The 26,859-nt window shown below is 31.5% G+C and overlaps 1 protein-coding gene across 1 annotated transcript; it reads right to left on the bottom strand.

The window, feature by feature from the left end:
* Window positions 1-4,783: 4,783 nt before the first annotated feature.
* LOC127715559 (medium-chain acyl-CoA ligase ACSF2, mitochondrial-like) lies at window positions 4,784-26,428 on the bottom strand. Its single transcript, XM_052221647.1, has 15 exons — window positions 26,329-26,428; window positions 23,258-23,447; window positions 22,343-22,471; window positions 21,894-21,947; window positions 19,922-20,040; window positions 16,612-16,659; window positions 15,833-15,950; window positions 14,169-14,264; window positions 13,658-13,806; window positions 12,174-12,342; window positions 11,870-11,977; window positions 11,062-11,210; window positions 9,788-9,929; window positions 7,398-7,508; window positions 4,784-6,580 (listed from the first exon to the last, which is right to left on the bottom strand). Exons 1-15 carry the CDS (start codon window positions 26,385-26,387, stop codon window positions 6,455-6,457), a joined length of 1,767 nt encoding a protein of 588 aa, XP_052077607.1. The 5' UTR covers window positions 26,388-26,428; the 3' UTR covers window positions 4,784-6,454.
* Between the last annotated feature and the right edge of the window lie 431 nt (window positions 26,429-26,859).

Below are 26,859 nucleotides of genomic sequence, written 5' to 3' on the forward strand. Positions count from 1 at the left end.
CACGTTTGGTCATAATCTCAATTCAAATTTCCAATGGAGTTGGCAACCATAATTACCCATTTAAATTTACCATAGTGCTAACTTAATCTATTTATTATAGAATTAAAAATATAGGTCCTAATCTTTCATATGGATTTTTTGTAAAAAAATAAAGATGCAACATTGGCGATATTTATACTGGTCTTCCGTTATAAATATGCATTTCTTAAACATAATTTAAAAAGCAGTGTAAGGAAGTAACCAAAACGTGTATTTGATTACCTCCCGTACACTGTTTTAAATTATCTTTATTGTTCATTAACCATACTTTATACATAATTAAAAGCAGTGTAAGGGAGAATTTCAATGAGTAATTGATTTATCTCCCTTACACTGCTTAAATTATGTTTTGTACTAAAGTATTTGTCCATTAACCAGACAACCTTGTTTTTCCCCTGTTTTGCCCCTAATTCCTAAACGGTTTGAGCCAGAACCCCCCAAAGCAATCCTAACCATCCCTTTGTGGTATGGAAACTTGTAGTATAATTTCAGAGAGATCCATATACCGTTCCACAGTTATTGTCTGGAAACTAGAAAATGCTTATTTTTGGCCCCTTTTTGGCCCCTAATTCCTTAACTGTTGGTACCATAACCCCCAAAATCAATCCCAACCTTCCTTTTGTGGTATTTAACCTTATGGTCAATTTTCAAAAAGATCCATTCACTTAAACTAAAGTTAGAGTGCGAAAACCAATGTGTCTTCGGAAGACGACGACGACGACGACAATGACACCAACGTCGTGACAAATATACGACCACATTTTTCATCCTACCCCCCCCCCCCCCCCCCCCATTAAAATCAAATGGTAGCTGCCTTATCAATAAAAGTTTGGTAAAGATATCAATTACGACAGAAAAGATCTTGCCATGAGCTGAAATGCTGACTTCCCAACTCTCTGAGGACATTCGTCATATTATAAGGTGTCATACCCCCAATTCAAAACCTATATAGTCAACCAATTTGTTTTCCATTTTCACAGCTCTCTTAATATTTAAACTAAAGTTACACTCTATGATAACTAAGAAATTTTTCTCAAGCAGTTACGGAGCAGAAGGCCTGTATTGCCATCTCGAATTTTCTTAAATTGATGAAATGCAATAAGAATATTTCTGATAGTTACTGGCTTAAAAACAGCAAATGCGTAATTTAAAAAAATATTATTCAAGGGTTATAACTACTATGCAGAGTCAACTGACGATATCTACCATGCTGATTCATTAGAAGATCTTGTCCTGTTTTGCTGCTTACAGTTTCTCTCAAGATTAATCTAGTTCCCACAAAACAGGTGAAAAGCGTCCATCAAGGACAATAACTTCTATAAGGAGTTGTTTGATGCTTTCAGCCATCTTGACGTATTGGTAAATTTGGTCTGATGTTTATTTTTGCTGAAAACAGATTCTCTCTATCTACTTTAGGTTTATCAAAAACACAAACATAGGTAAAAAAAAAATTTTTGAAGAGCAATAACTCATATAAGCAGTCTATTGAAGATTTTCCGTTTGACTCCTTTATAGATATTGTCCAGGTGATCATTTTTGATGTAAAAAAATTCTATCCATTACAGTTTTTTTTCTCTGGATCTACAATTTTTTCCGCAAAATAAAACTGAAATGGGCACAAATCTTCTTTTCAGGGGCAAAAACTCCTATCAGAAGTGGACTTACGATTTTTGCTATGCGTTTTTATTTGTAGATCTTGTCCCACTGATCAATTTTGGTGTTTCCAATTTGTCTCTTTCTACTATAATTCCCACAAAAACACGAAAATGTGTAAAATTCATCTTGCAAGGGCATTAACTCATATAAGGAATCGACTTATTTGTTGATCTAGTCCTGCCGATAATTTTTGCCATTTATAGTTTCACAATATATATTATAGTTTTGAAGATAAAAGCCGAAATTTCAAAAATGGTAATAAAATGCTTCGCTGAGCGCAGCTAGATACGACCGCAGAGGTCCAACCCTGAACAGTTGGGCAAAAATGGACACAATATTCGCGTTTGATACAGGTCTGAATTTGGTATGTAATTAAATATTTGACACATAATAGGTTTCTGACAGCGAATAACTGTAGTCAAAGAACTTAGAATTGGTTATATGATTTGAATTTATATTCATTTTTTTGCTTTTGTGCAATACACTATGCTGTTGCGAAATTGACCCCCCTTTGTTTTGCTTTTGTGAAATACACTATGCTGTTGCGTAGACCCCCCCCCCCCCCCCCCTAAAAAAAAATGTTATCCCCCCTTTTTTTGCAAAAAGTAATAATATTTGAAGAAATTTTCTTTTTAATTTCTGAAATCTGAAACGAAAAAAATAAATTGCCCCCCCCCCCCAAATTTGTTTACCCCCCTCCCCCCTAAGTTTTTTTTTCACCTCCCCCCTTTTCCAAAAAAAAATTCTTTCCCTCAAGATATGGTCATAATCTCAATTCAAATTTCCAATGGAGTTTGCAACCATAATTAACAATTTAAATACATCATAAAAGTCTTAAAATAGAAAAAAAAATCCCCCCCCCCCAATTTTTTGAACCCCCTTATGATTCATCACCCCCAAACTCATACCAAGCCTTCCCTTTGTGGTATGGTACCTTGCAGTACAATTTCAGAGAGATCCGTACTCTTGAACACAAGTTATTGTCTGGAAACTAAAAAAATGCTTGTTTTTGGGGCTTTTGGCCCCAAATTCCTAAACATTTAGGGCAATTACCCCAAAACTCAAACCCAGCTTTCCCTTTGTGATATGGAACCTTGTAGTACAATTTCATAAAGATCCATACACTTACACACAAATTATTGTCCTGAAACTAGAAAAATGCTTGTTTTTTTCCCCTTTTTGGCCCGTAATTCCTAAAATTTTGAGGCAATTACCCCCAAAATCAATCCCTGCCTTCCCTTTGTGGTATGGTACCTTGCAGTACAATTTCAGAGAGATCCATACACTCGAACACAAGTTATTGTCTGGAAACTAGAAAAATGCTTATTTTTGGCCCCGTATTCTTTAACTTTTTGGGCAATTACCCCTAAACTCAATTCCAGCTTTCCCTTTGTGATATGGAACCTTGTAGTACAATTTTAGAAAGATCCATACACTTACACACAAGTTATTGACATGAAACTAGAAAAATGCTTATTTTTAGCCCCTGTTTGGCCCATTATTCCTAAACGTTTTGAGGCAATTACCCCCAAAATCAATCCTAGCATTCCTTTTGTGATATGGAACCTTGTGGTACAATGTCAGAGAGATCCATACACTAACACACAAGTTATTGTCTGGAAGTTACAAAAATGCTTATTTTTGGCCCCTAATTCCTTAACTGTTGGTACCATAACCCCCAAAACCAATCCCAACCTTCCTTTTGTGGTATTGAACCTTATGGTAAAATTTCATAGAGATCCATTCACTTAAACTAAAGTTATTATTTCGTTTTACACCATGTTCTATTTCAAGCTTTGGGGCCTTGTTGGTTGTCAGGTGGGATCATTGGACACATTTTTTAAAATAGATACACAAGGGATGATTGAGGTCTAGTTTGGTTCCAATGGGCCCAGTTTAAGAGCATTTTTTTTTTTTAAATTAATGGACAACCACAGATGCCAAATGAGAAAAGCCCACATGGCCCTTTAGGCAAAGAAATAGGCTGTAAAGAGCTCGCCTGGATCTATGAACATCTTCAACAATGGCAACTCTCCAACATTATAGACTAAAACATAATTCATGACTAAAATCCCTATTTTGGCGATCATGCTTTGATGATAATTTTTACTGTCTACAGTTTCCTTCTATCTTCTTTGTTGTTTGCCCAAAACGAACAAATGTAAAAATTGTCATTTAAGAGAAAAACTCATATCAGGAGTCAACTGAAAATTTCGGCTATGTTGACCATTTTTGCTGTATTTCTTTTTCAAATTTTTCACCAAATATGGTAAAAATCATTATTAAAGGGCAATAACTCCTATAATGATTTGACTGACAATTTCAGTCATGTTGATTTAGTTGTAGACTTCATTAAAGGGCAATTATTCCTATAGAAGTTGTCAGACAGTTTTACCGATAATGTAAATAGACAGTAGGTAGATCTCATCAATCAGAATATTTGTGCCCTGTTGGATTTTCTCTATCTTAAGTGGGTTTCAACCATCTTCGCTAGGTAGGGATTACGATCAGAGGAATAGACCGGATTGTAGCCCTTGGCTAGAGAAGATGGGTTTCAACATAATAGACTTTACCCCTATGTCCAGATCATTTGACACATGTTTTAAACCAGATAACCCAATGATGTTTGTGGCCAAGTTTGGTACCAATGTGTCCAGTTGTTTCAGAGGAGAAGATTTTTGTAAAAGATAATGGACAACAGATGCCAAGTGACGAGAATAGTCCACTTGACTGTAAGGGTCAGGTGAGCTAAAAATAGCTATCACCTATCACAATATACTGGCCACTTCGAAAACTTGACCGTAAGCAGGCAACAATCAACCAATCAATAATAAAAAATTGGGGTTTAAAACATTTCCAATTAATGTTTTTTACTGACCGCAAATTGTCAATAATTGGTTGACTGTAAGGGTCAGGTGAGCTAAAAATAGCTATCACCTATCACAATATACTGGCCACTTCGAAAACTTGACCGTAAGCAGGCAACAATCAACCAATCAATAATAAAAATTGGGGTTTAAAACATTTCCAATCAATGTTTTTTACTGACCGCAAAATGTCAATAATTGGCATATGAATAAGATTGAGATCCATTGAAAATAATATATTTCTAGTAAATGCTGTATAAATATAATTTTATATTTGAAATCATTACATGTGTAGAAGAAATGTATAACATACTTTTAAAAAAATACACATATAGAATACAATTCTTGTTTCACTTGCTACAGTTTATTTATTGCATCACCTATAAAAATTTTGAAAGAAAACTCATGTATAAGTTCAATCAAAATCCCCTTCAGTAAGGCAATACAAATTGTCCCCATGTAACAAAATTTGTAGGAAATAGAACTGATCTATCCATAATCTGTATCAATTAATAAAAGGGTTTAATATAAAAAAAAATGTTACAAAAATTTAGAAATTAAATGATACCTGAATTATGATTATTGCTGGAAAAAAATGATCTCAAATATTATTCAATCCAAAACTTTGCATAACAGTAAAAAAAGTATAAGAATAAACAAATAAATAAGATTATCAACCCATTGAACATCTGATATTATATTATGGCATGATTACACATTTTTAAAATGCAAGTAAAAGTTACAACTTTTGAGTTGTTCAAGAATATATAAAAAAGCTTACATTTTATATATGGCACAAGCTTAGTTTCAGTTCCCTTGGAACATAGTAAATAGTTCAACAAAACAAAACAAAAAACATAACTGAAAAAATATAACATTATATATTTGCACCAAAAAAGCCATTAAAATATTATTAAAAGTAATATGTATCACATGTTAATTCAAGCTTAATGAAATATTAACTTTTTGTCATGCATTTGTTTTTACTTTCAATTTTTGGTATTGGTTTAACAAAAATTACTTTCTTATTTTAAAAGCTCCAGTCCTAAAATAATTAAGTTTCTGTAATAAAAATTTATGTCATTGCCTTATTAAATAAAATAAATAAAACACAAATCCTCTTTGTAAAACACACAACAATTGCAACTATATATTTAACAATGGTGTATGATGGTTCCCTGGTATAAGTATAAAAATAGTGTTATTGATTTAACAGAACTTTCTTACAAACATGCTTTTCATGAACTAGGAAAATATTTTATCTGTTTTACATGAATATTTCAATCATTTCTACCACTGCTCCAATCATGCGAATATAAATTTAAAATACACCTTATCCCTATTTGCCTATCATTACTGATGATCACAGGTTTTTTCATAAAATTTTGACGACATATTAAAGAGAAAAATGTCTGACGAGACAATGCAGAAGTGATTATTGTATGATGTAAATCGTTCAAGTGTTGCAGATTCCGAAATAGCTATAAGGTCTATAGTCTACATCTTAAAACATTAACAAATGATCTAAAATTGAAACATCTTATTTCATATTGCTCAAATTAAAAAAAATAACTTCTATTCTGACACTGCAAAAATATATTCGACAATTGTTTATCGAGAGCACTAAATGAACTGAAAAGTCATTGTTGAATCTAATTTCTGTTTTTTTTTTTTTTTAATTTTTATTTGGTGTCAGATCGAAAACTGACAACAAAACTGTAAAAAAAAAAATACTTCGACATCATTATAAAATATTAAATGTTAGGGATTTCATTTTTGCACATAAAAATATAGAACGAAATATATTCGGTATAATAAGTTAGAACCTATACTAAGTAGAAATCAAATATCACCACTAATCAATGTATGACCCGTGAATAAAAATATTTTGCTTAGTCAATCAAATTGAGATCTCTCATAGCTTCATCTTTCAGTTTGAACTTCTGGACTTTTCCTGTAGCTGTTAGAGGAAATTCTTTAACAAATTTCACATACCTTGGAACTTTAAATCTAGCCATCTGAAATGCATGTAATAAACACATCTATAGTATTCTACTTTTTACACAATTTATAAGGGCTATTCCATTAAAATGTATGTGGGAGGGTAGGAAGGGACTTTCAAAATATCCCTACAACCAAGAACCATATTTTAGATAATTTTGCATAATGGTAATAAATGCATACTGACAAAAAGACCCATGACCCACATTCAATAATTAAACTTCCCTTCCTACCCTCCCACATACATTTTAATGGAATAGCCCTAATATTAACAATTGTAAACTTGTTCTTCCTGTCACATATGCCTAATTTTATTCACTTCTTAATAGTAAGTGTAATTTCAAAGATTATAATCATTTGGGACAATAACATTCAAAACAAAGATTTGAATTTAACCTTCTGAAGTCTATTTATTGCTCAAAATCAGGAAGGTTCCAGGACTTTGTATAATCCTACATTTCTTTTAATAATTGAAGTTTTTATAACAGTTTTCATATCAATAACATTGACTATTAATGAATGTTTTTCATGTAATAAAATGAAAAAAAAAAACATCTGAAAGCAACTGTTATAGCCATGTAAAAAGATTCTTACAAGCATGAAAAATAAACCCCAAAGGCCACCCAATTTATCTGGTTGGATGGAATGATAATCTACTAAATTAATTTATTTGCACTGTGCATTTAATAACCTTTACCAATTTATAGATGTACTTATAGATCATCTAAAGGCACATTGTTTTTTGGTTCTAGCTGCTATAAGTATATTGTAACTTCAATATCTTCACAATTTTTTTTACAGAAACACAGAATATACTAAATATAAAATATGTACCCTGGTTTTGCAGTAATCTTTAATGTTTTCCTCAGTACATGTAAATCCTTCTTTAAACTCGATAAAAGCATATATTTCTTCTCCCAACCTCTCAACAGGAACACCAACCACCTAAAACAGACACAGTTCTTATTACATGCTTTTATCCCCAATTTGTACATTTTTTCTTTTCTTTTTTACTGCCTTATATTTGATAAGAATATGGACAGGACTTGATACTCAAAAATATTAGGCAATGAGGTCATGTACCAGTGCTGCAACATCGTGTGTTCTTGTACATCCACGTTAATTCATCAATGAAATGCACGACACTTCATTTATACAACTGAACAACTATCACAACGTTTTGTATGCATAAAAGTAGTTTTACTAACTTATTCATTTTATTTCAAATTCTCAATCAAAAAAACATTTTGTTAAGACAAATTGCCGATTAAAGAATAATGGCATTTTATTTTTTGACACTGGATCCATCAGCTTGAATATCAGCTCGCCCTAGTGGGCTCACTTGATATTCTTGCCATACATGTGAACCTCCCGACGGGAGTACAATAATCCCGTTTTCAGGGGTCTCCTCCCATCCTCCCGTTGAAAAGAAAAAAATCCTGTGTATAAAATATTTCATGAATGAAAATTTTCAGGCACCATTTTTTTTACTACAATGTTTACAAATGTTTGTTATTGAAGACAAAAAAACCCCAGAGTACCTAACATATTCGGTGTCACTGACATTACCTGATTTATACACAACACGTGTACATTTTTACCTGGCGGCTAATTACATGAAACAAGTGATAATAGTTTGATTGCATAATAAAGAGGTGTCAGCTCAGGTGATAGAATATTAATTAATCAATATGGCTTCTGTCTATGGCACACGCAATGGATGATTAAAGGGAAATACCGGCAATGATCAGCTGATGATAGAAAAGACATTTGAAAAGTGGAATGTTGTTGTCAAAACATTATTGCCAATATTGGAAGGTTTTGAAGCCGAAAAAACATTTAATTAACTTTCAACTCATTAAAAAAACAAAAAAAAATACCTATTTCGCACTCCAATGCGTACATTAAAGGATTTTCATCATGCTCAACAAACTGACAGCAGAAAACATTGACTCAAAGACAATTCACAGCATCCTCAGTATAAAAAACAACAAACTGTTACCAGGATCAGGATTACTTTATATATTTAGTGCAGAGTCAAGTTTATTGAAAGCAGCCAAGTCAGCTTGTACAGTTGTACTTCTTACATGACCCAGTGTCAAAGACCAGTGATTCAGTTATTAAATAATATTTGTCAATGGTATATAGACAGTGATTTAGCTAAAAATAGTAAAATATTTTACACTGTTTGAGTCTTAAGTTTTCTAGAAAAATTACTTTCTTAATGCTTAAAAACCATGCTATTGTTATTATTTGTTATTTTTTTTCATTTATTTATCATGTTATAAATGTATAGCATATTTCTTTCTTATTTATCTATACCAATGATATTAAATACAAATAAAAGGAGATGGAGACATGAATACAAATCTATACACAAAGAAAAGGTCATAGCGCTTTATTTACAAGCAGTCAACAATCAATTATCAAAAACAAAACAAGAAACAGAATCTTCTCAATATTTCTTTCAGCAAAGTGATATCATTTAAATAGAAAGGCTACAAGGGTACTATAAACACATTACATTCGGATGGAAGGTTGAAGAAAAAACACTTTAAAAAGACAATTTTCACATCAGACGGTTACATTAACGACAAAATTTATGTCGATAAAAAACCTCCTGACCCGAGTCCTAATCTCCTGACCAAAATTTCCCAATCTCCTGATCTCAGTTTCACAGTCCATCACATGTATGTCTTGCTGATAAAGTCAGTATCAAAAACAAAAATGCCATTATTCTATTTTCATCAGAGTAAAAATGATGTAGCAACTGGTAACAAAGAAGGAACAAAAGTCATACAGGTAAACTTTTTTGACGTTTATATCTTAATGGCCGACTGGTTTCAGTTTATTAAATCACATGCTTTAATTAATTTTGTTTTGCTCACCCAGCATGTAGCTGCAGTTTCTAAATTTTAGAAAGTTCAGTTTTTAGTTTCTGAGAAAAATTTGATAGAATTTCATGCAAGGGAGGGAACGTTTGACAAATATGTAAACCAGAATACCTATCCTTGGGTCAGGAGTAATTAAATGCATACAAAGTTACCACAATGACTTATTTAGATATTTGAACAGTTGATAGCTATAGAGGCAAGCTGATGATAGAATAATCAATTAATTTTCATTTACATTGAGATAAATATGAGCTTCACAAGTAAAATTATATATTAAGATGGATGCAATCAATTTACATCCAAATTTACAGAGTTATTTAATGGCTTTACCTGGACATCTTTAACACACGGGTGATGATATATAACCTGTTCTATTTCAAAGGCATACACATTTTCACCACCTCTAATGATCATATCTGTTATCCTCCCTACTACAGAACAGTAGCCATCCTCATCCATTGTGGCAATATCTCTGTAATATAAAACACATATGTAATGAACCCACAAAAACAAATGAATCCAGAAAACAATGCCATAAATGCACATTTCTTTTTTCTGGTGTTTTGTGAAATGTGTTTTAGGAAATTTGTGCTATAAATAAATAAATCACATCACTGCCAAACAGTGTTACTATACAAGGGAAATGTGGCCACAATTTTATCATATATTTTCATTAAACAGGTTTATATTTATAATTAAACCAAACAGCATTTGCTCAGCTTGTTGAATAAGACACTTGTGATAAAACCAATTCATTATAGATATCTTTTTTATGCCCCCGCCGCAGCGGAGGGGCATTTTACCCTTGTCCATCTGTACATCCGTACGTACGTCTGTCCATCCGTATGTACGTCCCAAAATTGTTTTCTATTCTCCAAACCAAATGTTATGAAACTTATACACAATGCTTATTACCATAAAACACAGATCAAGTTCCAATTTGAGTGGCTTCACTGTCACAGTTCTCTAGTTATATCAGGATAATCCCTTTATAACATTCTATGCAAGCGAGGACATCCTCTGTGTCCCATGGACACATTCTCCATTTATTTGATTTCTAATACGATAGATCTTGTAGTGTTCAGATGACTTTTTTTGTAACTCCCAGTTGTTACCCAGCACCTAAACTATGTTCCCCACAAAGTTAATTTTTTTATATTTTTTTAAACAATCAAAATCATTCCTCATGTATTCTTTTTAAATGCATTGTGATACTTTATCTGATTTTACCTATGAACATAAAGAAATTCAATCTTGTGAATATTGGATCTGGTTCAGTATTAAACAACTCTGTCTTTAAATGCTATGCATATGATTATTGAAAGATGTATAAATGGTAGTAAGGTCATCATTTGGAAAGCACCTTCCAATCAAGACGATGTGAATAGATCATGTAGATGATTTGAAAAGTGACCTTACAATGAATTTATTCCTTTGTATACCTTTAATTTTTTTTTGGTAAGCATAAAATATTTACTGTTTAAAGACAGTGGATCAAATAAGTGCATGATGCCAAATTCTGAAATGACCATTGAAATAGTTAAAATAAAAATGTCTTGCTAACATATATGCATTAGAGTTCTTTATATAAGTATTTCATATACCCTGTACGGTACCATCTGTCTGGCTTGATAACATCAGCTGTTCTAGCAGGATTATTCCAGTATCCCAACATTGTTGTGTATCCACGTGTACATAACTCTCCAGGAGTCCCACATGGTACAACATTACCATACTCATCTGTAACTTTTGCCTTAAAAAAGAAATATATCAAAAATAATTATGAAACTACAAAAACAATTAGAACAATCAATTTAATGTTTGTTTTTTCTTTTATTGCTTTTAGCATGAATCAGGCCTTTGGTTTCACATTTTGTAATGCTGGGCCTTTGATATTGTTTATTGCTGAAGGCAGTATAGTGCCTATAGTTGCATACATCTACCTTCTTTGGTTTCTGGTGGATAGCTGTCTCATTGACAATCATACTAAATCTCCATATTTTTATATTAAGTGTCATTTTTCATTTTCTCATACTAATATCTTGATGGAACTCAGTTGCATTCATGATCTAAATTATGTTTATTGACATACTTTTATAAAATATTGTAAGTCAATAGCTAACATTATATGCTGTTAGTCTATCCATTTATGTTTACTTAATTTGATATTGTCATGAAAAATTTCTGACAAATGAGAATGATTAAGCAAGATATGCTATGAGTTTCAATGCTTAGGCCCATCTTCAGCTGCTTTAATTATCATCAAAAAATCTAACTCATTGTTTAAATTTTTGTTCTGTTACAATCAATTTCATTCAAAATTCAAGATGAAGAACCACTAAAACGCTGTTCTCCTGCTTGTGATTCCACACTTGTATACTTATATCATCAATATTGTTCAAAAATGATTACCTCCACATGTGGGTGTGGTTTACCTATGGTTCCTATTTTTTTCTCTATGTTATCATCTCTGAAGTTCTGGAATGTGACAGGGCTATTCTCAGTTGTTCCATAGCAAACCTATATAATATGCAATATCAATTTAAACATTTTTTACCACTGCCTATTTTCTTTCTTACATTTGACATTAATGTTATATTTGGTCATATACAAGATTTTAACTTAAAAGGTAACCAATTAAGTGCATCCTTATGAAAAGTTTATGCATTGAAATTGAAAAACAAACCAGTAAACTACAGTGCAATCATTTACTTACAGTAACACCTGGCATTTCCATGATTCCAATCACCTCCCTCATGGTCTCAATAGGACAGGGAGCACCTGCCATGATTCCAGTATACAATGATGATAACTTATACTTGTGTAAATCTGGATGGTTCAGCATGTCTATAAACATTGTTGGTACTCCATACACAGATGTGCATCTAAAATGAATAAAATGAAATTTTGTATCTCTGACTAAACTTACTCTTTTGATCAAAATGGCTTTAATATATTGCAGTTATAGTAAGCAACTTATTTTTATCATAAAATGTTTTAATAGCATTTAATTTATGTAAATTAAATATTGCTTAGTGAAATGATATAAAAGTATAGTATATTGCTTCAATGTATTTTTAATAAGAATTAAACATTTTAAAGTAAAGAAAACTTTTCATTGCTTATCTGATATAACAAGAGTGCACATGCTGAATTGTCTCGCCTGCTTTACTGACATTTGATTTTATGGGTTGAAAGTCTTAAATATTCAGCTTTGAGCGTTCCTGATGAAGGTAAATCCAGAAAAGCGCTTCAGATGCATTAAATGTATAACGTGTTGTTTTCATTTTTTAAAGATAAAGGTTTAACTACAAGTATTGAATAAACATGATAAAGCTGACATTTTTAAAGATCCATGACAATGAGGTCAAGGTCAGATAAATTCTTCAGACAGACATGTACACCTTTCAATTATTCAATACATCAAATATAATTGACCTATTGCTTATGGAAATTGAAAAACGGACCTTAACATTGACCAATGAACCATAAAATGAGGTCATTGTCAGATGATACCTGCCAGACAGACATGTACACCTGACAATTATTCCATACACCAAACAAAGATGACCTATTGCTATAAGTATTTGAAAACAGCCAAAAAACATAAAAACTTAACATTCACCATACTATGAAAATGAGGTAAAGGTCAGATGAAACCCACCAGACTGACATGTACCCCTGACAATCATTCCATACACCACATATAGTTGACCTTCTGCGTACAGTATCTGAGAAACAGACCTTATCACGTAATTTTAACCATGATCACTGATCCATGAAATGAGGTCGAGGTCAGTTTGACCCTGTCTGACGGACATGTAGAGGTTGCAAGGAACATATATACTAAATATAGTTATCCTATTACTCATATTAAGTCAGAAATTCACATGACAAAAAAATTTTTTTTTCAGGCAGTATACTGAACAATGAAAATGAGGTCAATGACAATGGACATTGACAGACGGAGAAACTTCGTAACATAAGGTAACTACATACAGGTATGAAGCATCGAGGTCTTCAACCTTCTGATATATAAAGCTTTATACAAATACTTTACACCGCCATCGCCGCACAATATTATTCCCTATGTCTAGCAAACTGAAAAGGAATCTATAAAATTAGATTCTACCTGACTGGCAGGTACCATTAAAAAAGGCATTAATTTTAAACTTTTAATATGTAAAAAATATTATCTACCTTTCTTTACTAATGGCTTCCAGTGTGTCTTTAGCATCAAATGCAGGTGATGGGAATACACAAGTAGCACCATGTGATGCCATTGTAAGACTTCCTATTACCATACCAAAACAATGGTATAAAGGTACTGGAATGCAGATTCGAGTTTCCTATAAAAATTGTCATGTACTATATGTAAAATTATGTATTAGTGTCAAATCATCAAATTCTCATTTTCATTAGTTTCAAATACTGATGATATTTTATTCTTTTTTCAAAGTATAAAAAGTGTCCTTAATCAATTTAAATTATTTAAAAAATGTTAACCTAAACTTTTAAAAACCAGAAAAAAACTATTAGTAAATGTAGATTTATAATCCTTCAAATACAATCCTCAACTAAAAATGAAATAACACAAATATGTGTCACAAAATACAAACACCCTACTCCCTAATTCTTCACTGGGAATATAGAAGCTTTTTCTTATTGTGTATAGATATCCTCTTCATAGATGATTCTAATAGATACCAACCTTCTCATGATATCCTAATCTGCGACCAATGAAATAACTGTTGTTTAAAATATTATGATGGGAAAGAGTGGCTCCTTTAGGTGATCCTGTGGTTCCCTAAGGAAAAAATTAAATTTAAAACATTAATGTATCATTAAATAGACCCAAGTTGCAAGCAAACAGGTTTATGGTACATGTAACAACTAAGAAATTATTATAATATTTCTAAGTTTCAGATCTCCATTAATATTACTACCTTGACATTACAATCAATTCAAATATTTCTTGTTCAAAACCTTTAAAATGAAAGGTAATGAAAAGATTTATATTTTAACAGAACTGCTACTTGTGTTGCTATATCAATATGTACTGACTAGAATCTAAGTTGCACATACTGATACTGTTACAGATATTAATTTTGTTGTTTTGTTTTTGTTTTTAAAATATTAACAAAGATGTTGAAGAATACCTACATTTGTATATATGAGACGATCTACACTTTGAACTGAATTTCAAAATAAACAAGAATGTGTCCATAGTACACGGATTCCCCACCCGCACTATCATTTTCTATGTTCAGTGGACTGTGAAATTGGGGTCAAAACTCTAATTTGGCATTAAAATTAGAAAGATCATATCATAGGGAACATGTGTACTAAGTTTCAAGTTGATTGGACTTCAACTTCATCAAAAACGTCCTTGACCAAAAACTTTAACCTGAAGCGGGACAGACGGACGAACAGACGCACAGACTGAAAAACATAATGCCCCTAGGTGGGGCATAAAAAGGTATAATGATCAATAAAATAAAAAAGGAAAACCCTTAGAGCCAGTAAAATTTCCAAAAGTCTAAGGATGGCAAACAACACAATGGCCTAAAAATGAAGAACAGACAAACAACTAGTGGCGGATCCAGAACTTTTTGTAAGGGGGAGCCCACTGACTGATTTAAGGGGGGCCTGCTCCAGTCATGCTTCAGTGATTCCCTATATAATCAACCAAATTTTTCCCTCAAAAAAGGGGGAGGCCCTGGCCCCCAGCCCCCAGCCCCCCCCCCCCCCCCCCCCCCCCCCCCCCCCCCCCATATCTCATTTGTGTTACTCATGTTAAAATCTGTTTATAAACCATAATCAGTGATAGCACATCATGCAATGGGGATTTGTATCAATTCAAGTTTAACCCTAAGACATTTCCAAAATTAAAGAGGGGGGTAGGAGGGGTGTCATGCCGAAATTCCCAAACAAATAAAGCATTCTTTCCCGGATCCCGAAAAATCAATTTTCAATTCCTGAGTCGACAGGTGTAAATCCTGTATTCCCGCAAAAATAAAGGCAGAATCCTGAATTCCTGCAAAAAGAAAGGCCCAATCCTGAATTCCCACAATAATAAAGGTTCAATACCGACATCCCAAAAAAGGTCCTTTTGTCCCTCTTTAAAGGATATGGTAACATGACCAAATGTAAAAATTATTATTATTTCAGGACAAAACAGACAAGAGACAGTTACAGTTAGAAACAACATTAATGTTGGAAAGATACTACTCAACAAACTAAAGCAACAGCTACAAAAACATATATAGGGAAACAATTGCTTCAACCAAAACAATTTTTAATGTACACAAGAATAGTCCTTTAGTTGGGCTACATGCAGGTTTATTTTTTTCCAACAAACAGAAGATCACTTACAGAGGTAAACTGTATATTGATTGGGTCATCAAACTGTAATCTTTTTTGAAGGTCCATGATTTCTGCTTTACGTTTACTGGTACCAGCTTCCAACACAGATGAGAATTTCAAGGTACCCCTGAAAAAAGAAAAAAAAAGTTTAAAATATGTATAAATCTGAACATAAACATTCAAAATAACAATTCCACTACATGTAATAACATTCAGTAATAGTTGGTTCACTACATTGTGCCACTATCAAGTAAGTAAAAACAAAACATAATTAAATATTAAGATGGCTTACTCTTTTATTGTTTGGCACCTACTGATGATTCATTTAGTTTTGTGGGTACCAATTTTGGTAGATGGAGGAAAAGTTGTTTTTTCATGGATATTTGATTTCATGGTTTTGATTAAGACTGTGAAAATGAATTAGCACTAGTTATAGATATTAATTGACAGTGCTTCGTAAGCCTTTGAAGGCTGGCTGATTGACTTTGTATACATGTATGTAAAAATGTTATATCAGGTTGCACTATAAATAAAATTATATTATATATGCATGAAGTACCACATAACTTGAAATCTGTTTAACTTGACTTTGATCTTTGATCTATTTTCATGAATTATGTGGCTGTTTTAACTAAAAATCAATTACATGTGTTACAATGGGCATATATAAGTATTTTTCCAGACCTTATTTGTTCCAGACAACTCAACAAGTATATAAAATTTGTGTGGTATATTTTTTAATAGTACATACCATTTAAGATTAGGTAAAAAAAGAGATTATAACTTACTGGTGTTTCTTCTCTCCTATCATTATAACAGTCTCTAACTCTGGTAACCTAAAACACAAACTTACATCTATCAACATCTATAACAATAATAAGCCTGAACTTTTTTACACATCATTTCTTAATGCTATATTAAAAGACATATGTTCTTTTAGAGGTGATTGGTGAGAACCATCTCAAACCATAGCTTCATGTTATTATTGTCACAAATGGCCCTGTGACCAGGATACACTTGGGCTGGTATTTATTTGTTTGTTTACTAATTCATGAATGATAACTCCTACAGAAATTACATTTGAAATGATAATATTTATGGTTATACATGGGTGAAAGTACAGAAAGTGCCAAAAATCCTGGAAATCAGAAAAATTCAATATTTTGTAAAGGAATATATAGGTACAAAATATGTCAAAAACAAGAAATCCAGTTACTTTAGGAAAACATTCATGCATGTTTATAACTGATAATTACAAACAAATCCATACAGAGGGTCTTATTGATCTAAATAATTCAGAGTATAAGTTCTTTCCTTATTCTTTAAAGGCATTACAACATCTTAAAATTGTAAAATAAGTACTAAAAGTATTATACATGTACCTTAAAAAGACAGTACATTCTAATTATTTTGTCTGATACTGTCAGATACAGCTACCTAAATTTAGCTTGTAGTCATTTTTTTACAAATGTGTATGTGCATATGTAAACCAAAAGTTGCCAAACTGCAACTTATAATTCTAAAGTTGTACATGGTTTAATCTATTCCCGCTATAAGTTCATAGAGTGATCACACTATCCCAGTCTTATTTTGTCTATGATAAAATTGAGAATGGAAATGGGGAATGTGTCAAAGAGACAACAACCCGACCATAGAACAGACAACAGCAGAAGGTCACCAACAGGTCTTCAATGCAGCGAGAAATTCCCGCACCCGGAGGCGTCCTTCAGCTGGCCCCTAAACAAATATATATACTAGTTCGGTGATAATGAACGCCATACTAAACTCCAAATTGTACACAAGAAACTAAAATTAAAAATAATACAAGACTAACAAAGGCTAGAGGCTCCTGACTTGGGACAGGCGCAAAAATGGCGCGGGGTTAAACATGTTTATGAGATCTCAACCCTCCCCCTATACCTCTAGCCAATGTAGAAAAGTAAACGCATAACAATACGCACATTAAAATTCAGTTCAAGAGAAGTCCGAGTCTGATGTCAGAAGATGTAACCAAAGAAAATAAACAAAATGACAATAATACATAAATAACAACAGACTACTAGCAGTTAACTGACATGCCAGCTCCAGACTTCAATTAAACTGATTGAAAGATTATGTCTTCATCATATGAATATCAGGCACAATCCTTCCCGTTAGGGGTTTAGTATCATACCATCATAACATATATGAGAAGAACATAACCCGTGTCATGCCAACAACTGGTTTTTAAATAAATGTGTTTAGTGCCGATGCAAAGACCCTATAAGTGAATCAATATTAACACCAAAATATGCAATCTTTAATGACCTGACAACAGTATCGTAACTTTATCCCTTCTTAATAAGTCTATTTAAAGGTTTTGTTAGCTTCAGAGGTGAATACTGACATTTTTGTGCTTTATAAAGAATATTTCCATAAAAAATTGGATGTGAAATACCTGAACGTATAAGAAGTCTGCATCTTGAGCTATATTTACGAATGATGTCCTCATACCGATGATAAAATTTAGTATGTATGTATAATATTCCTCTGAAATGGAAAACCCTTCAAAGGTAGTGAGCTTTGAAAGTTTCTATTTTATGCCATTCAAACTGGGCACTTTGTTTCTCAGATCTTTACTTTACACCAAATAATACATAAAGTTTTAATTTCCACTTTTTTCTTTACTTTTTGAAAACCTATATATTAATCCAACTGTATTTATTGTTAATGATTTCATTTGTCTGTTCAAAATGAATATAAATATTAACTCTTAAGATGTGCAAGCTTAAGATCAATTTTAAATTGTTTGATATATTTTAATAAATAAAAGTGAGAGATATGTTTGAGGGAAAGGCTATAACAGAACTTAGCTGTCTTCAATCTTTTTTTTTCTGTTATGTTAACTAATTTTTATGATATCATGCCTAAAAAGGATCTCTCAAAGATTTTATAATATAATGTGCATTATAACTTACAAGTGTGACCTAGAAATATTATATAAAGGTAATAAATTTATCATGCAGAAATTCATAATTTATTTCTTGCATTCCTAGCAACATTTGTTTAACCAATAAAGTGGTATGCAGTATTTTATGATGTTTTTTTTTCATACATTCTCATAACAATTTTGGATAGGAGTTATCTTCCTTTGTTCATAATTACAGGTAGAACAGAGAGAGAGTTATATTGCTTTGTTACTAATATTATTTTTATAAACCTTTTCTTGGTCAGGTATGGTTTTACACATATACATCATTTTGTAACTTGAATATCTGAGTATATATTATTAATAAACTGATTGACATGAGAATGTATGGAATCTAATGAATGTTCAGCTCACTGTGCTATATGGAAGGTAAGGTAGAGCTGAATCTGGGAAATGGAACTACATATAACTGTCAAGCCAGTAACAATAGAGTTTAGATTGCACCTTTCACCATTGTTATACATGACATCAGGTATGTCGTAGAAATTGGGAAAAAAATGGAAGTCGTGTCAAATTTTGTATTTCTCATCTCCATGAGAAGCTTTAATTTTATAATAGCAAAGTAAGGAAAAGATTATTGGATATTTCTAGATAAAACTGAATGTATATCACCATTAGAATATATTGAAATGGTAAGTGTGAATAAGACCTTGCATTAGACCTTTGTAGAAACTACTTGAATATAGTAAAGTTATATTAAATCAATTAGGAAACAAGAATGTGTCCATAGTACACAGATGCCCCACTTGCACTATCATTTTCTATGTTCAGTGAACTGTGAAATTGGGGTCAAAACTCTAATTTGGCATTAAATTTAGAAAGATCATATCATAGGGAACATGTGTACTAAGTTTACATCGTAGATGGGGCATAAAAATGGGAATGATGAATAAAATCTGTAGATATTTCAAATGGAAGAAAAGAAATAATTCAAAGAAAATAAAAGATGTAAATAATTAAAATGCTATCAAATAAGAAATGCTGCTAAAATAATACAAAAGTAAAATATGACTGTTTTGGTCGTACTGTTTATGATTAAAACCTATAAATATTGTAATTCAATGTTCAACATCTATTAGAGTTCAATAAATATTCTCTCTAACTAAATCGAAATCTTAACAGAAATATACCTGTGACTCTTGATAAAGCCATCTTCACACCTGGCTAATTCTGGTATTAAATGGAATAGGATGTCATAATAGTCATGACCTTTGAACTCTTCTGCAGCAATTATTGCTTTACAACCAGTCTTTACAAAAAAAAGATGTTTATCTTATATCAATTTTCAAATCTATAAATCTAAAATTCCTATGCATTTATTAATACAACTTTGCTATAAAGAAAGACTATTTTTTGTTATGAAATTCACAATTTTATGGCATGCAATTTAAGATCACAATATCCTTATCACTTACATTTAATAGAAAATACCCGGTAGTTCTTTTTTATTTCTCATAAATTTCATGCAAACTTGTAAAATGATAAGATCAATATAGTTGGAAATTGGAATATATGTTCACTACAGTATGTGATGCCATACCATAAGACATAAACATTGGTTTAAATTATATGACCAATTCAATTTTTAAAACACAATCATCATTGGTTAAGTGGGGAGATGTTTTGTGGATTGTTGTGTCTCTTTTTAAATATTTGACCATGGTGACTTTTGACTATAAAGTGTCTTTTTTTAAATATTTGACCATGGTGACTTTTGACTATAAATATTGTTTATTTTACTGACAAGTGCTTTAATATGATCCATAACAAATATGGTTGTGAGAAATTTTGCCTAAAAAATCCCCCCAAAAATTACTGTCAGAATTATAGGAACCAATAAAACTTTTTATTTAACTATTTTTGTCACATATAATTTACAAATATATTGTTAGGGTAAAATTTTTGCATTTCTGTCATTACATAGAGCAATTTTTTTTAACAATATATTTGTCTTAAATTGAACAATGCTATAGAATAAAATATCATATTTCCAATTACCTAATTTGTGAGAGAAAAAAAACATTTAAGTAAAATTAGTTACTGTATTCAGAAATGTTTGCAATGTTTTTATTAATGTAGAAATGCAACAGTATCAGGTTTATAGCAACAACAAAGACTAGCTCATAATTTCGGAAGTAATTTTCTTCACAAATTTTTGTAATTGCATTAAAAAGATTTTTACCAGTAATCCACAATAATAAATGCATGCATTAATTTCTGAATTTACAGTATTTTTTTCTAAAATCTTAACAAGAATAATCAAATAATGTTCATTCAATTGGGCGTATGACAATTGTGCTGATTTTTAAAATTTTCATTGTTTCATTTGCGCTGATTTCATTTTCTCATTTGCGCCGCTTTTATATTTGCTCCTAATTGCATTTACAGTTTAACACAGGTGAGTAAATATTTGTAAATGTACTATACCTTGAATGTATATTGGTAAAATCTGGTTATAAATGTTGTTCACTTATGTTTAAGTTAAGAAAATCCAGGCTGTTATGTATGTTAAATTGCGAATTCTAGAAATGCCCACATCAGTACGTTAGCCAGAGAAAGAAAAGATGGACTTCATTATTGACAATTATGACAAATATAGAGATGAAATCACAAGAAAGGATTATATTAGATGTGTTGCCTATAAATACTCGGCAAGAACAGATTTATGATTTTAATGTATTCCGTTTTTACGGACTTTAATGTTGTAAATAGATTTTGAATTGTCATTTTAATATAAACAGAGAAAAACAGAGTGCTTTTATCTTAGGTTTTTACTTCTTGATTTTAAAGTATGTGAACATTGTGCTTTTCAAATTGACTTATCCTGCTCAAAATCCTACTTCCACCTCCCCGTGGTGAGCAGGGGACAACAGTTATATACATGTTATGATTGACAATTCATAACATTTGTAAAACTGGCGAATTGAAGAGGTCTATAATGATAAATGAAAAATAACATTCACCTGTAATTTACCTGTAAAAAAATTGGCGCAAATGAAAAAAAAAAAAATCGGCGCAAATGAGAGAAAAAATCCGGACCAAAAATGAAATGCAGATCGGCGCAAATGCAAAATGCTGATTCAATTTTCAGACATTTCTTACCTGTTCTAACACATATTGCATTTCATTGGCTATGTACATTGGATTTATATTGACCTAAAAAAAAAAAACTTTCATTAGTAATACAAAGTTTTTTTTTTAATTTGGTTCATTTGTATGTTTCGGAGTTAAGTGTGACGTTCTTTTCGCTGAACTAGTAAGCACTGTTGTTATAGGGTCAAACTGAAGCCCGCCTCTGGGTGTGGGATTTTCTTGCTGCATTGAAGATCCATTGGTTGCCTTGGGCTGTTTTCTGCTTTTTGGTCGGGTTGTTGTCTCTTTGACACATTCCCGTTTTCCATTCTCTATCCTATTTAATGTGATGATGATCTTAATAAATTATCTCAATCATCTTTTAATTGTTTATCAAGATCAATAACTTAATGCATGATAATATCTATTGTCATTTATAATTCAAATGCCCAAATAATTCTGAATATATCTTAAAATACCAGTATGATTCCAGCTCTTGCTGTGGCATACTGTGTCAGTATCCATTCTATAGAGTTTGGTCCCCATATTCCTACTCTGTCTCCTCGTTTAATACCAAGTTCTAATAGTCCTGCTGCCAACTGGTCTGACTGAAAATAAAACAAAAATAAAACTGATCACTTCACTTCTCTTACTATGACTTATTCGACCGTCAGTTTACCTGTCCTTGGTTGGCCACTTACAATGTAACATAATCATGATAATGCCATATGAAAGAATGCTCCAAAATACTGAACGTAAGCTAAAAGGGCTTAATCTTCTAATATAGAATATATAACATCAGTGTATTTCATTTGTAAAGGAAAAAAAGGACTGATAGACGATTTCAATTTTCCCAAAATTAAACTTGGAACATATTTCAGATTATGAGAGAGAGTTATAACTAATTGTGCATCAATATCCTTCTTCTAAATGAGTTAATTTGAGTAAGATTTACCTTGATAGTCATGTGGCCATATTGAGGGAGAGAGATTGTGGGTTCAAGCGCTGACTAGATCACCTAAAGACAGTAAAACTAATATTTCAAGCGGCTATTTAGAAGACATTACTTTACATGGACTTTTGCATTCCAAATTAGCATGTTAAAACTTTATCTCATCATTTTGGTCTAATACAAAGCTGGCTAAATTATAAAGGACATAAACATACTATTGTCTAACATAATTATGTATGCTATATTTCCTGGTGGACATTGAATACTATCATAAGAGGGTTATGAAAAGATACAATTTTCAAGTATTTCAATGAAAGATGAAACTGTATAAGCTGATATCTAATCCTATTATGTATCTCCTATTCTTTTACTGTTTTGGTCACTATTTTCTATGAAACAAACTTTAAATGGGAATTGTTTCAAAATAAATGTTTTAAAATACCTCTTCTAAGATTTGTTGGAAAGTTTTTCTAATATTGCCTTTACAAAATACTGCAGCTTCTTTGTCTGGTCTCAGTTCAGTCCAGTCCTGCAAAGCTTGGCCTATGGTAGATCCTAGTAATGGTGTATCACTTGGGCCATGGGCATAACTCCATTTTTGTTTGTTGCCAGAAGAGGCTTGTGCATAGGATCTGAAATATAAAAGACTTATAATGACTCTTTTACTTATTTATGGAATAAAGTATGTGGCCACAACACTTGTGTAGATCAAACTTTTGAAAGAAACATATGCATACCTTACATTTGTGTAAAATCTGTTGATTTCACAATGACCATGAAATTAATGATTCATTAACTGATTAAAAAATAGTGGGGTTTTTTTTCAAAATTATCAACAAATGTGGCGATTTTTTCTTATTGATACTCGAAGCCAGATGTGCTGGTACTATCATTTTATCTCGTAAAACTTGGAAATGTGCTAATAAATATTCAATTGTATGGGACTATATTACTCTCAGATGTTATGTCGTGAAAATAAGACCAGTTTCGTAAAATTTGATCCAACAGTTATTTCTAAAAATATCAACAAAGGTGACTATTATTTTGTTATTTATACACAAAGCCAGCTATGCTAATTTTATCAATCTGTTTCGTCAAAACTAGAAATTTACAAATAAATATGTCATATTATGGGGATATATATTACTCCCTATTTTTTTTTCTTTTCTTTTCTTTTTTTTTTTTATTAAACTGGCTAAATATTGAAATTGTTCATGGACAAATTTCCTTAAATCAGTTCTTCATTTTTGTTCACTATGAAATTTATAGCCTGCATTTTGCTAGGCAATTTATTCATTTTTCATTCTGTTTATGGCAAAGTTGTTTATTTTCTCCTATTCTGAAGTCATTGTTTTTTTCTTCCTTTTAGGGTGCCAAAGATGAACGAATGCAGTAAATTTACAAAATGAGTAAAATTTTCCTAGTAAAGGAAACCTTCTGCTGGTCGTAATATTATGAATGAGCTTCATGCATCTGTTGTCGTTTCAGACTACGCTTCTCATTCAAAACATGAACCTAATTCATTTTTAAATTAAAATCGTATTGAGGACATTTCAATGGTGACTGCAAAAGATATATATATATATATATATATAAAAAATGCGGTTTTTATCCAACGCAATCATAGGTTTGAACATTGATTTCAATTTAGACTTGTTTATATATATATATATATTTGATAATAAAAGATTTTATTTACAACAAGGATTTGTAATATGTATACACATAAACAATCTTACTTTTAAACTGCCATCTCTTTACTCCAGAATAAAAAAGACAAAAACCACTACAAATGATTAATAGACAAAAACCACTACAAATGATTGTCTTGTGGAAATAAGGTTATAAAATACTTTTTAAATAGTGTCTTCCATGTTGCTTTGATGTATGACCTCGGCTCCCATATCAATGTTGTGTTTTTTTATAGATTTTTTGTTGCTTCGAGGACACACATATCCATCTATGTATGCAGTATTGTCAATTGTTTTTGTTTGTGGGTCTCTCGCTTATGTCTTCGTCACTTTCACTATCAACAAAGAGTTCGTTATCAGTTTATTCAACTAGGAGTATATCTAAGTCGTAACTATTAAGATTGTCATCCCACAAAATAAAATCGGAATTTTCCATATTGCGTGCACATGAATGAAGCTTTATTCAAATGAGAAATTAATTGTAATTTTCTTAAATATTAATTCTGAATACACACTTCGAACATGAAGAAACCATAAATTTCCCGACAATCATTTAAAAAAACAACTCAATGCAAGCCTATGATGAAACTGTCAAACAACACTTAGAAATCAAACATTTACCAACAATCCTACAGAAAAAACTCAATGCAAGCCCAATTAATGATGAATATAAAAATAAAATTTTGATAATTTATAAATATCAAGAATAAAAAACAAAGCCTATCATGATTAACAATTAATTAACAAATAGATTAAGTTTTTTTCCACATTAATTAATTTTACATTTTGTGAATTGTATTTTTGGAAAGAGTGTGGAAACCTGTGGTGTAACAACTTCTTGTTTACAAGGTGTCAATTAAAACTCATTATTTATAACATGTTCGTGATTTACCTGGTCATCGAATAATTCAAACCTAATATACATGTCACACTGTGAAATTATGTTTCCGAGACAGGTGTATATTCAATAGAAACCCATTATGAAACGATCAAATAAAATGAACTCTGATACAAGTTATCAAGTCATGCAAGTGTTAATTATTAAATATCAGTTTTTTTATAAAACAATATCAAATTATTTCTCTTTTTCAATAATACAAATCTAAAATCAAAATTACATTAAAATAAATAATTATATATGAACTCAAATTATTTAATTAATTATGATAAATTTAACAGTTTATGTTATGCTTAAACATTCGTCCTTACTTCAAGTTCTTTTAATACTTTTATTAATGACTTTCATTTGACTTTATTACCTAAGGAGATCTTGCAAGGTTTAGGTTTAACTAGTGGTCGCATGTTTTTACGGGATTTCGCCGAGTTGCGAATCTCTTGTATTATATGTCTCTGATTACAGACAAACCTGTGCATCTGGAAAAGTTTTAAGGCATAGCATGCTCTGGTTATATAAAATTCAGATGCATTTAATGTTTTAGAAAATTTAAAACATGCTATGCCTTAAAACTTTTCCAGATACAGAGGTTTGTCTGTACTCAGAGTAAATTTTGAGGTGAAAACACAGCCATTTTAGCCAAAGGGTCCACATGAACCGTAAGTAAATCTACATTTTCTACACTAAAAGGTCAAATTATTTTGTTTTGACTATTCAAACTATGGTCCGCAAATTGTCAAAATATATCATAACGACATAAGAGCTACGGTTCCGCAGCTAATTTGACAGCTAACCGGCTGACATATTTTTTGCGTAGCTGAACGTGGTATTTGATTACTACTTTTATTTGGGTTTCACATGGTTGTCATTTGTTTTGAGAAGATTTCCAACAGAGATTACTGCACTATAATTACAAATAAAGGCTACCTGCAACATTTCAATAAATTATTAAGTGCTGTTAAACGAAATAATTTTCTTGTCTGCATATTTTCATTTCTTGAAATCGCCTGAGTTATCTTTTCTTTAAAAAAAAAACCAGTCAAATCATATCGGATAGGAATCGCATTTTTTCCGATTTTTTAAATCCATGCGACTGTCATACAATTGAGAGATTTAACTAGCTATAAAACCAGGTTTAATCCACTTTTTTCTACATAAGGAAATGCCTGTACCAAGTCAGGAATAATGACAGTTGATTTCCATTTGATGCGCTTGAGCTTTTGATTTTGCCATTTGATATTAAAGCTGGGACTTTCCGTTTTGAATTTTCTTGGAGTTCGGTATTTTTGTTATTTTACTTTTTGGTGGAAAGAGATATTCTTGACGCCTTGTTATTTTGTCTATTTTAATACCCCTTTCTACACCCTTGGCTATAGCTTTAGATACTAATCACTATCATGGTTTAATATATTGTTGTTACATTTGCCAATTCAAATTCATTCTTTTAAAATCTATGCT

The sequence above is a fragment of the Mytilus californianus genome, unplaced genomic scaffold (genome assembly GCF_021869535.1).
Source record: "Mytilus californianus isolate M0D057914Y unplaced genomic scaffold, xbMytCali1.0.p SCAF_9, whole genome shotgun sequence".
NCBI lineage: Eukaryota > Metazoa > Mollusca > Bivalvia > Mytilida > Mytilidae > Mytilus > Mytilus californianus.